The following is a 12654-nucleotide window of genomic DNA, read 5'->3' as shown; positions in this document are numbered from 1 at the left end:
AGCCGAGGACCCCAAATCCAATCGATCGTGGGAAACCCCAGGGAAAGAAGGTTTCTTGCAGAGGGACAAGATTACTGAGTGCAGGCTGCAGGGAAGTACCGGGAGGGGGCCTTGTCGGGAGGACTTTCCAGCCACTCAGCGTTCATCAAAAAGTTCCCTGTGCATGACCCCAGTGGCTCATCGCTGGGAGTTTCTCTGATGAACCCTGCTTAGGGTTTAGATTGCTTTCCCTCCGCCGTAGAACGAGGCCAGTTCTCTTTTCTGGTCTGACTGGCTTGGAAATTCCCCGCGCCTGACCCCGCCCCGGAGAAATCCCCTGCCAGCGTTTATAGGGCGCCGCGGCGGCGCTGCCGAGCCCACAACAGTCCTAACCCGCCTGCGACACTGCGAAGAAGGGAGCGCGCAGCCCGCAGCCGAGCGCACCTGGGGAGCAGCGCCTGAGCAGTCACTGCGCCATGTTTCACCCCGCCGAGCACGCCCAGGACTGGGCCATGGAGGGCCCCCGGGACGCGCTCAAGAAGGAGCGGCTGCTGGACGACCGCCACGACAGCGGCCTGGACTCCATGAAGGACGAGGACTATGAGCAGATGGTGAAGGAGCTGCGGGAGATCCGCCTGGAGCCGCAGGAGGCGCCGCGCAGCGCGGAGCCCTGGAAGCAGCAGCTCACGGAGGACGGAGACTCGTAAGTGTCGCAGGCCTGGGTGACGGGGCCGGGTGGGGGCGCCGGGCCTGCAGCGCGAGCCTCGGGGCCCGCGCGATGCGGCGGTGGATCGGGGTTTATGCACCGACCCCGAGGCCGGGTAAAGCTGCATGAGGGCAGAGGATCAGGGTTCGTTCCCGGGGCCGCGGTTCCGCAGCTCGGCCTTGCAGCCGTTCACACTCCCCTGCCCGGTCCCGGTCCTCTCGGCCGGGGGCGGGGCGGCGGGGACGCGAAGTCCCCGCTTGCAGAAGGGGGGAGGGGGGAGTTTCTGCCCGACGGGCGGGCGCCGTGCCGCAGCGAGGGGAAGTACAGGGCGTTCCGGCCCGGCGGGAGGGCGGGGCGGTCTGGTCGGCGCCCGCCCGGGAGCGGGGGGGGGGGGGGGGGCCCGGAAAGTCCCTGGGCGCCTGCCAGGAACACTCAGCTCATAATAACCTCGCGGAAAACACCGCGGCCTCGGCCTTCAGAAACCCCGGCCTTGCGCAATCCCCCGCAGCCCGCGCCTCCCTGGGCCCCACGCATTGTACTCACCAGCCCTGGGGGTTTTTCCCTTCTTTTCCTCTCAGGTTCCTGCACTTAGCCATTATCCACGAGGAGAAGGCACTGACTCTGGAAGTGGTCCGCCAAGTGAAGGGAGACCTGGCCTTTCTTAACTTCCAGAACAACCTGCAGCAGGTGCGCCTCTTGCCCAGCCCCGGGCCTCTCTGACCCCGTGGTCTAGCACAGTTGCTCCCAATGCTTTATAAATTCATAGTCGTGGTCATTATCCGCTCTGACTTTTTACATCCGAATCAGCCAGCATTCTAGAAAGTAAAGAACATCCCATTAATTTGCTGTGGCCTTTATGAAGCCCACCTGGGGCCTTTGGTATTTGCTTTGTCCCTTGCACCTGTCTGGGAGCAGCAACCCCCCGCAAACTAGGGATCTAGGGGGGTTCAAGGGAACTCAGACTGTGGGTTTGGTCCGTGGCTTAATCCTCTTTCTGTTCCCTCTTCTGTTTGTAGACTCCACTCCACTTGGCTGTGATTACTAACCAGCCAGAAATTGCTGAGGCACTTCTGGAAGCTGGCTGTGATCCTGAGCTCCGAGACTTTCGAGGAAATACCCCCCTACACCTTGCCTGTGAGCAGGGCTGCCTGGCCAGTGTGGGAGTCCTGACTCAGAGCTGTGGGACCCAGCACCTCCACTCTATCCTGCAGGCCACCAACTACAATGGTACGTCTGCCTGCCCTGCCCATCAGAGGGCAGGTGACACGGGAAGGGAGAGGTGGGCCAACTTAGAGAGTCCAGGCAAGAGCTTAAACTATCAGCGTGTGATGGGTTGAGCAAACGTGTGTGTAAAAGGCCTATTTGATGCCTTTATAAAGTTCATTCAGATCTCAGATCCTGGGTTGTTCATATTCAGAAGAATTTGTCCCTTAAAAGAATAGGTGAAAGGTTTTGTTTCAGATGTGAGGATTGAAACAAGTGGTTATACTTTTTTCCTTTTGTTCTTCTAGGCCACACGTGTCTGCACTTAGCTTCTATCCATGGCTACCTGGGCATCGTGGAGCTTTTGGTGTCCTTGGGTGCTGATGTCAATGCTCAGGTGAGTGCCTCATGCCTCCAGGTGGAGGGCAGCACGCTCAGCGCCCTCCTCACAGACTTCACGTGCCCTCATTACAAGCCAAAATTCCAAATTCAGCCTAAAGCATCTCAAATTCCTTTCGGTTTCAGGAGCCGTGTAATGGCCGAACTGCCCTTCATCTCGCGGTGGACTTACAGAACCCCGACCTGGTGTCGCTCTTGTTGAAGTGTGGGGCTGATGTCAATAGAGTCACCTACCAGGGCTACTCCCCATATCAACTCACCTGGGGTCGCCCAAGCACCCGGATACAACAGCAGCTGGGCCAGCTGACCCTAGAAAACCTTCAGATGCTGCCAGAGAGTGAAGATGAAGAGAGTTACGACACCGAGTCAGAGTTCACAGAGGACGAGGTGAGTCTCAAGTTCATTCTACAAAAAGGAGTGAGATGGTCATTCTCCACCCTCCCAGGCCCCTAGAGCTACTCTTTACCCAAAGGTCTCAACATAATGAAGTTCTCAAACTTTAGTATATCCCAAGTGTGTGTCTTTTTGCCTTTTTTAAAGAAGAGCATTAAAGGAAAACTACCTCAGTCCATGAAGTTAATTTCTATTTGGGTTATAGAGAATGGAGTCCACAAATACTTGGGTTATTTCTAGTATTATGCCCTCACCATTATCCCAGCACCCCTAGCAAAAGTTTTGGAAGTTTAACATGCTTTTTTCCTCTTGTTTTTAGCTGCCATATGATGACTGTGTGTTTGGAGGCCAGCGCCTGAAATTATGAGCTTTGGAAAGTATCTGAAAGAACATGGACTTGTATATTTGTACAAAAAGAGAGTTTTATTTTTCTAAGAAAAAAAGAAAAGAAAAAAAAAATCAAAAGGGTGTACTTACAACCACACTGCCTGGCCTGAGACGTTTTACTGGGGTGGATCAGCCCTCTTTTTTGTGAACTTTGGAAGGGGGACAAGAAAGAGCATTGGAATTCAAAGAAAACCTCTTTGTAAACCTCACCATTGCGGGGTTTTTAGAGAAGGTGATCCAAAATTTGATGAAAGGACTACATTTTATTTATTGTGCTTTTTGATTGAACCACCATGGATTCAGTGGCTAAGCCCAGTTGTATCCTGTGACATGTAGCAATGAGGTATTGTTAAACCTTTCAGTGGTATGAGGTTAAAAGTCACTACCTGTCCAGGTTTGTGTTACCCTCCTGTAAATGGTGTACACAGTGTATTTTGTTGGTAATTATTTTGCTACTTTAAAGATGTATATTTATTAAACAGATTTTTACAAACAGAATTATCCTGATCATTTTCTCCACCCGCCGTGGGACTCCTGTTCTGAGAGTCATTTGATCCTCAGGTGGAGGTGGAGAGTTGTGTGAAAGCACTTACCACAGGCAGCCACAGAACCCTTTCAGAGAGCAGCTTCTCACACTGTTACACACCAGCTTTACAGGCAGCCCCGTGCCCAGTGTGTAGGAGGGGAGGCTGTTGCAAGATTGCAAGATGATAGGAAACGCCGGGTGGGGCGGGGGCAGTAAGCTCCGTGGCCTATAGCAGGAAGGCTCACCATCGTCATTTGTTTCATCTTGGTTTAAATTATTCCAGGACACTTCTACTTTAGGAAATAATTTTGGCCAAGAGGAATATGCTGAATTCACATCTTCTAGAGCTAGAAAAGATCCCAGCTATAATACTGGAAGTTTCTAAGGGCATGGGCTCAGGAATGGGACTGGACTAACATTTCTTAGCAAGTGCCCACATCTGAGCCTTCGTTTCCTTATTTATAAACTGGGCTGTTGTGAAGACCGCATAAGACAATCCATGCAAGAAGCATAAAGTGCCAGGCACATAGTGCTAAAGAAAAATACAAGTTGTTGCATCACATACTGTATTTCACATGGGAAGAACAAATCCAGAGAGAAAGTCCTATCCAGGGTCACCTTGCAATGAAGGCAGGTGGTTAACATCTTTTAAATGCATTCCACCAAACCTATTTTGTTATCAGCTGTTTAGTATAGAAGCGATAATAAAGGCATGAAGAATTCAATCAATCATTCCAATTCTACTGGATGATTCTACAAAAGCAGAAGATTCCACAAAACAATAACTTGTGAAATTTGGGTTTAGATGCTCTGAATTTCGATGTTTTCATCCCTAAAAATGCATCTCTTGCCTAGGTAGAGGAGTGAAAGAAAGTTTATGGCATTCTATAAAATGCTAACTGGTGTATAAATATAACTCATGGCTTACACCTAAGAAAGCATAACTAGTGTATTACATTATCCCTCTCCTGATCCACAACTGATGTCAAAGTCAAGTGAATATAATGATCACCTTCCTCTCAGACCAAAAAGGAGCCAATATTAGCGGGTCTGTCATATATAAAGGAGTGTGATTGTAGCCTGGACTGACTGGTCAAAGCCTCAGTCATCTAGAGCTGAGCGCTGTGGGGACCCCTCTATCCATCTTGTCTTCTCTCAAAGTGCTCCAGGCCCATCACTGAAATTCCTTGTCCATCCCAGGGTACCTGACACAGGTGTTACCTGATCTAACACATGAACATGGATTGGCTCTCTCAGCTGATAAGTAGAAGAGGTAAGGAGGGGTTGGGGGAGGGGTAGCCGCCTCAAAGAACAAAGGTTGGAAACTTGGCTCCCACTTTTGGAATGATGCCCTTAACCACTTCTCAGGCGGGCCTCGTTTTTCCCTGTAATGGTGTTGAATCTGTGCCAAGTTGCCCATCACTCTCACTAATTCTGTACTAGAGGGTTGGAGAAGCAAGACAAAGGGATGTAACCCACTCTTCCTCAGCCTCTTTGGTGACTGGCTTTTGTGTAGAGGTGTCACCTTCCATGGTCACAGCAGAATAGGGCCTCTTCTGACCCCTTTGGGCCCAGCCTCCCCACCATTCTAGGCTTCAGCTTTTCTGCTCTTCAGGACCCCAACTTTCAGGGTGGATTCCATCATCTAAATAAATCCTAAGGTACCTGGGTCCAGCGAAGGACTGAAGTTGGCCCCAACTTCTTACTCCCTGGTTCTTCTTTTTCCTTTGCTCCTTTCTTTTCTTTTTATTCTAAACGCACTTTCTTTCCTTTATGCCATCAGTTGTTGTGCTGGAGTTCCCTAAAGAAAACTTTTAGACCTGAAACACTCTAATCTGTAGAAAGTCTTCCACAAATTTCTAAGCAAACAAAAATAAAAGTTTTCAAAGAAAATAGCTCAGCAGACTGAGAACCTTTTATGCACTTTTTTTTTCCTCCAAGAAGCTAAAGGTCCTGTTAGGACAGGTAGAAATAAGGAGGCCTTGAGAAAAAGGGAAGTGATACAAGAGGGAAATAAAAAGTCACATCAGCAACTTCCTTGAATTTAGTTCCTTGATTCCTTCTGCCTGCCTCATCCTCAGGATAAATTTCCTTTCTAGGTCACATGAACCAAGTCATTTCCAGAAGGAAGGGTTTTTCTCTCAGGAGGGAACAAACTCCAGTGTGAGCAATTTGAAGACCTCCATGGGAGGCCTGGAAATGCCGGCTGCTGGGTGCTCTGAGGTATTTGCATTGAAACTTCAATCGCTACTGGAAGTGATTAAGTGGTGACAGAACTGAGTCAGTGAGATGGGTTCTTCCTTCGCCCCCTTTCCTCCTGATTTTCATCAACTTGCTCTAAGTGTAGTTGAAGTTTCATTTGGCAAGAAAGGTCAGAGTGGAACTCCAGTCAGAAACATGCCCAACAAACATTCTCCAACCTCTGGTACTTGGACAGGAATATCCCAGGTCGTTGCCCCATTTGAAGGGACCACTACAGAAACTGAAACTGGATATCATGTGTGGACTCTCTGTCTCATTCATTCATTTGCATTACAAAGCACTATTATTCTTCAGGCTCTGTGCCAGGGGCCAGAGACACAGAGAGGAACCAGTCATGTCTCAGCCTCAGAGGGCGCCTCGCTTAGGTGGACAGGGAGACAAACAAGCACATATAAGACAGGATGGTAAAATGAAGCACAGAACGTGATGTGAGCTCAGATCGGAGGTGGGGGGATGAAGGTCAGGAGCTTACACCCTAGCTAGTTATTTGCCCTGGAGGCCAGTACTATTTATTCCCTCATTTTATGTCCCGAGTAACCAGTAGCACCCTCTTGACAAGTGGCTGGAAACAAAGCTCAGAACAAAACTCACTTCCAGGCCGGCATTAAATAAACTATCCACAACAGGATACCTGTTCATTTTTGCATCTGTGTGTGGTCCTAGATTGCGAAGCTGAGCCCGGAAGCTCTTTGTCACTAGTCTGAATTAATGACAAATAATGTGCTTGCCTTACTCTAGAGCTTCTCAAACTCAACATGCACTCGAATGGCCAGGACCACACTTCTAAGAGCATTTTTAATAAAATGTTATTTTATTTGTTTAGGTAAGGTTAGCACTCTCTGCCATTTCCTCTGGGTACCAGTGCAAACCGGGATAAACACTTGGGCAACTGCTCATGAGGATGATCTAGCATCAGACAACAGGAATCTTTTGAAAAGTAAGATTGGGGTGGCCGGTTTTGCCCAATGGTAAGAGTGCGGTGCTCGTAACACCAAGCTTGCCAGTTGGATTCCCATATGGGCCAGTGAGCTGCGCCCCCCCACAACTAGATAGAAAATAACGACTTGACATGGAGCTGGTGGGTCCTGGAAAAACACACTGGTCCCCAATATTCCCCAATTAAAAAAAATTTTTTTTTAAAGTAGGGTTGGATGCTGAGCACTGACGTTAAAATAGGGGCCAAGGCCAACAAACCCGCCATCAAGGGAAGTGGCTGACACAATACAAGGCCAAAGACGTAAGCATCTGAGTTCTAAGAAAGGTACAAAATTCAAGGAGGAAATGCATTTGAAGGGTAATTCACTAAGATGAAAAGCTGGTCTGTTTGTTGTTTCCCTTCCGGTTCACTTATTTGTTTTGTTTTCTTTATCTCTAGTCTGTCCTTTCCCTTTTCCTTTTCCATTTGTGCCTTCGACACCAAGCTGACGGGGAACTCTGTACCTCTACCTTCTGAGAGCCCCCTAGGTCATATGTTAACAAACTGGTCAACTTAGAAGCCAATGAAGTTTTATTATAACACTGCTTGGCCCATGTACATTCTAAATTCTAAGGAAAGGTAACCTCTCAATGGGATTTTTGAAGATAAAATTATTTTGTACACCAACTCCATATTCAGAAACTTGGCAAAAGGCTTTTCTAACTCTCAGTAACTTTTTTCAAGATGAAAAGCTGGTTTTTAAATTAGCTTTTTGTACCTTTGTATGGGGTTGCTATGGTGTGTTGTGGGGAGCGACCAGGCCTCCTCCTGAAAGGAGGGGACAGGGAACTGCTTCCCTATGACAAAATCCCCACTATGTCCTTATCAGAATATGAAAAGACTTAATAAGCAGTTGACTAAAATGCATCAGGGAGAACCTTAAATAAAGAATAACTTCCCCTAAAATGTTGCCATCATTTCATATTGACTAATCTAAAAAAATTATTGAGTATAGGCTATATGGAAAATATTCAGCTATTTAAAGGTAATTTTTAATTAATTTATTTATTTTAAATTGGGTAACAGTGTGTTTTTCCCAGAACCCATCAGTTCCAGGTCAAGTCATTGTCCTTCAATCTAGTTGCTGGGGGGACACAGCCCACCATCCCATGGATGGAATTGAACCGGCAACCTTGTTGTTAAGAGCTCACGCTTTAACTAACTGAGCCATCTGGCAGCCCAGCAGCAGCTTGTTGTCTTCAATCTAGTTGTGGAGGCGCAGCTCACTGGCCCATGTGGGAATCCAACAGGCAACCCTGTTGTTCAGAGCTCGCGCTCTAACCAACTGAGCCATCCGGCCGCCCAAAGGTAAATTTTAAAAAAACAAAAAACTTTTAAGTTGTCATATTTTCATTTTGTACAATGTTTTATTCAAACTGTTGTTTAACTGATCTATGATAATATATTATGGAATAAAATAATAGAATACATTTACTTTATATTTATTAAACAAATATATATTGCTTACTGCGTACCAGACCCTATTCTAAGTGGTTTACAAATATTAACTCCTGTGATCCTCAAACCACCCTGTGAGATAGGTACGATTATTATTTTCATATTTTTTTATAAGGAAGCCGGGGCCCAGCCAAGTTAAGAAATTCAGCCCTGGTCACACAGCCAGGCTTGGGTGGGCTCAGGTCCACATTCCCAACCTGTGGTATAAAGCGGCTTCCAAGCGTGCATGGGAATTCCCACTAACTAAAATGATTTCAGGTCATCAATTCTGACTCTGTTTTTTACACATTTGTTACTGGTATCCTACCAAAATTGGATAAATACTATTCAGGATGGTTTGAATTTCTGATGTGTCGGGTTAATGAAAGAATGTCTGTCTCACAGCAACGATATAATAATGCAGAGGAGGCAAGATGGAAGATCTTAGGAAACTGGACAATAGAGTGGGACTCAGGCAGATCTGGACAGGACTCCTAATTCACCTCCTCCGAATGTTTATGTCAGTTTCACATGGTGCCAAATAAAAGGAAGTGAAGCATGTCTCTCCTTCCAGGAGTTTCCAGTTGTGTGGGCCATGTTTGCTTCTGATTGAGGCTAGGTCAACCCAAAGTCACCACATTAAACATTTTGGTCAGACTTTCTACAACTTCACAGTATTTTAATATTCATCTCCAGGGAAGCCCAAAACAAACAAGCAAATGCAACCTTTAAGGACTGATGAATGAGCTTCTTTCAGGTGAAATGTTCTAGTGTTGATTCAATTTTAAGTTGGTTTTTAAAGATCTCCTTCGAGTGCCTTCCTACCCCCATCGTTGGGAGGCAACTTCCCAGGGCAGGACTTCGCCATGCGGCCCACCCTGTGTTGCTAAGGCAGCAGCTGAGGCTCTACAAACCTTTATGTGTATTAGCACTTGATTCAGTTCTCTTCCACAAAATAAAGAGTAAATCTTTGGTTTGAAGAAAAGGCCTAAGCCATAGATATGTAAACATAATATACTTTACAAGTCAAATGGTGTAAATAAAAGCTTTGGCTTCTTTGAGGCTAGAACTGGGAATCACTGTACCACTGTCACACTCACCACGGAAGGGTCCCTCTAGGGTGTCCCAGGTCTGAAATGCGTTCACCAGCTATGGTCTCCAGGGGCTCTGTGCACACAGCCCTCCACCCATGGTCCCACAGCACCCCCAGAGGGGAGAGACAAGGTCAAATCTCAATGAGCCTTTCAAATTTGGTTTCAAGAGGAGGGTCTTAATTCAAGGGTTTGATTGGAATGGGGAAATTTCGTGATGTAGCATGTTTGGCTTGGAAACAGCAAGATGAGGATTTTAAGGCAAGGGGTTTGAAGCAGCTCAGGCATGAACTGTTTGTCAATGTTTCCTACGTATTAAAGAGTTGATCGGACTTTTGGGAAATTCCTGTAATGAACAATCAAGTTATTTGCCTGGGCAAGAGTGTCTTGGAATAGTAAAGTTATTGTAATGAATAATGGAAGAACAAAGTCATGTTAATGTAGACAGTAAACTAGGGGGCAGGAGGGGGTACTTTCGGCCTCAGTCTGATTAGTCATTAGGCTCAGAGTAAGGTCCTGGGGGATATGAGGATACGTGGCAGGCACATTCTGACACATGACAAAGATTGAAAATTCAGGACATGAACTGATGAGGGTGGGTTGTTGGGGACTGACAGGGAGTTCACAGAGTAAGGGAAGAGGGACCAAAAACAAGTTTTACCTGCTCTGTAATTTCATACATAACTGACAAAGCCTTAGCTGTAATCTCTGTTAAAAAGCTGGTAGTTCACAATCACAAATTCTCACTGTAAAGGACCCATGTAATCCAGCAATTTGTGAAGAATAATAGTAGGTATCATTTCTCAAACAGTGGCTTGATGCTAGGCATTTAATATACATGATCACTCGGAGGGTGGGCATCAGTATCCCCATTTTACAGATGAGAAAACTGAGGTTCAGAGAGGGTTAGTCACTTGTCTCACGTGATGTAGTTAAGAAAAGTGGAGGTACTGGGATTCAAACCCTGCCACTTTTGCCTCCAAGGCTCTTTATCAGCGGGCTGGTTAGGGTGAGTCTCCTCATTTACTGAAGATGTTCGAAACTCCTCAACAGCTGCCATTTTCCACAGCTGCTGTTGTGAACCTGAAATCGCTCTGGCTGTCATGTAAACCATTTTACTCTGAGAGGCCATTTGCTGCTACTACTATTATATTTTATAAAATTTCCTTATTGGAAAAGTTGGAAAGGCACCTCATAGGAGTATTGGAAAAGTAATGAATAGAGTTGCTGGAAACGCACAGGAAATTCAGTTTCCTATGGACTCACTGCACAGTCCTGGACACAGTCTCAGCACACTGGGCTGGGATGGGGGAGAGGCCTCCAGCCACTGGCAGTGGGGCCCCAGACACTGCTGGTCACAGCTCAGGGGGCTGTCCCATTGAGGAGGGTTCTCGAGAACAAATGGTAGGAATCCACCAGCAAAGAAGAAAGGAAACTCTGTTTCTTCCGAGCCTCCTGGGGAACTTTGCTCAAGGTAATTTGTGATTAGGTATAGACCACATTTCCGCTGATGCTCTGGGGCAGAGATGGGTACAGTGAGCAAGCGCCTGTGGGACCTGGGGGAGGACACTTCAAGGGGCACTTTTCCGAGGACCAGCAGGCACCAACCCTGGCAGCTGTCATGACAGAGGCAGTCTGCAGAGTGATTGCCCAGCCATTTGAGGGTCGAGACCAATCTGGGTCCCACTCTGGGCCCTAATCTGTGTGACCCTGGGCTAGCTGCTTAACCTCTCTGCTTCTCAGTTTCTCATCTATAAAGAGGGTGAGACAATTGCCCTGCAGAGTTGCTGTGATGCTTCACTATCACTAACAGTGTCTGTAAAGCTCTGGCAAAGTGCTTCACACATAGTAGGGCTCCGTAGACAACAGCTCCTGCTATTAGGATTATTCATTTTAGTAACGTTAAGAGGCCATCTGACAACCTCCCTTTGGCATGCAGTCCCTTCCAAGAAGCTCTCCTTCCTCTATCATTCAGGGTTGTCCAGGACCTGAGGAACCAGATCCTCTAAGGACAAACTGGGGCATCTAGTTGTCCCTGGGATGCTCCCTGACCTTGTTCCTCGCTCCAGGACTCCACCCTCACAGCCCATCTTGGCCACAGCACATGGTTCCCTGGTGGGGGGACCAGGTGGATGCGGGGAGCCCATTCAGTGCAGAACTGACCCGCAGGAGCTGCCATGGGGCTGGACAAGGAGAGACAATCGATGAGGTGCCTGACCAACCATGGCAAACTGAAGGCTGTTATGGGCTCAGGCCTGGGTGCAAGCCTTGAGGCTCGTGACCTTGGATGGCCCCGTAGAGCCATGGAAGACGAGACCTCTGCTCCTGTGGTCAGTAGTGGGCCAGGCTGCAGGCTACTCAGGGGCCACATCTCAGGGGAAGCACAACCTGTTGATAGAGTGTGATGAATGCCCCTCTCTGGGGGCCTTGCCAGCTGGTCAGGCACACCCTCAGGCCAGCCAGGCACTCCCACCCTGCCTCACCATGAGGAAAGTGAACTTTTATTATGGAGACCCTTCCTTTCCTTCTACCAGCCCACTTGTGGGAAAGGCAGGGAAGGAGAGAGCCCTGGCTCCTGGAGCAGCATTAACTGTGTTTGAGAGAATGAAGGATGGAGGAGGTCTGTGTGCCCACAAATACACCCTCCACATGTTTATTAAGTGGAAGAATAAGAGCACCTCACCAAACATTTGCATAGTATAGTCCTATCAATAAACAAAAAACTACACTAACATGTTCTGCCCGCCAGGATTCTGAGTTATGAGCAAAAGAAACTAATTCTGGATAATTTAGGCAGCAAGGAAATTTGTGAGGAGGATTTGGGGGAGCCCTCAGAATCTCCAGTGGGGCTAGAGAGCCAGTGAGAAGAGCCTGTGAACTCATCACTGCAGCCTGGGCTGTTCCGCTGTGGCTGGAATGGATTCCACACCACATTAGCCTCTCCCTCTATTAGCCTCTGATTCAAGGTCTAGGCAGAAGGGTGTGACTGCTGGAGCCTCAGTCATGTGCCCATGCAAGGGAGGCTGGCAGTGTGAATGCCTGGCATTTTTTTGCTTCTTGTTAGGACATCCCCTAAACATAAGAAGTAGATTCAGATGACAAATTTGAATGACAAATATCCCAAGATGTTAATAGTGGTTATGTCTGGGTGGTTGAATGAAGAAGGGCTGGGTTTTTTGTAACTTACGGAGTATTTCAAACTTATACCACTGTAAAAAGAATATTAAAATGAAGCCCCGTCTCCAGCTTCAGCTCGTGGCAATTTTGTTTCATTTACGCCTCTTTCCCCCATCTT

General features: G+C 47.4%; 1 protein-coding gene across 1 annotated transcript; it reads left to right on the top strand.

Annotated features, from left to right (window-relative positions):
• Positions 1–331: 331 nt before the first annotated feature.
• On the top strand, positions 332–3139 carry NFKBIA (NFKB inhibitor alpha). The gene is made up of 6 exons (XM_033109471.1): positions 332–682; positions 1264–1372; positions 1702–1912; positions 2197–2285; positions 2414–2674; positions 3000–3139. The coding sequence occupies exons 1-6, from the start codon at positions 456–458 to the stop codon at positions 3045–3047; spliced, it is 945 nt and encodes a 314-aa protein (XP_032965362.1). The 5' UTR covers positions 332–455; the 3' UTR covers positions 3048–3139.
• Positions 3140–12654: the final 9515 nt, after the last annotated feature.

Source organism: Rhinolophus ferrumequinum, chromosome 6, assembly GCF_004115265.2.
Source record: "Rhinolophus ferrumequinum isolate MPI-CBG mRhiFer1 chromosome 6, mRhiFer1_v1.p, whole genome shotgun sequence".
In the NCBI taxonomy this organism is placed as follows: Eukaryota; Metazoa; Chordata; class Mammalia; order Chiroptera; family Rhinolophidae; genus Rhinolophus; species Rhinolophus ferrumequinum.
The sequence above is the reverse complement of the archived record's forward strand: the minus strand, read 5'-3'. Positions and strand labels throughout refer to the sequence as shown.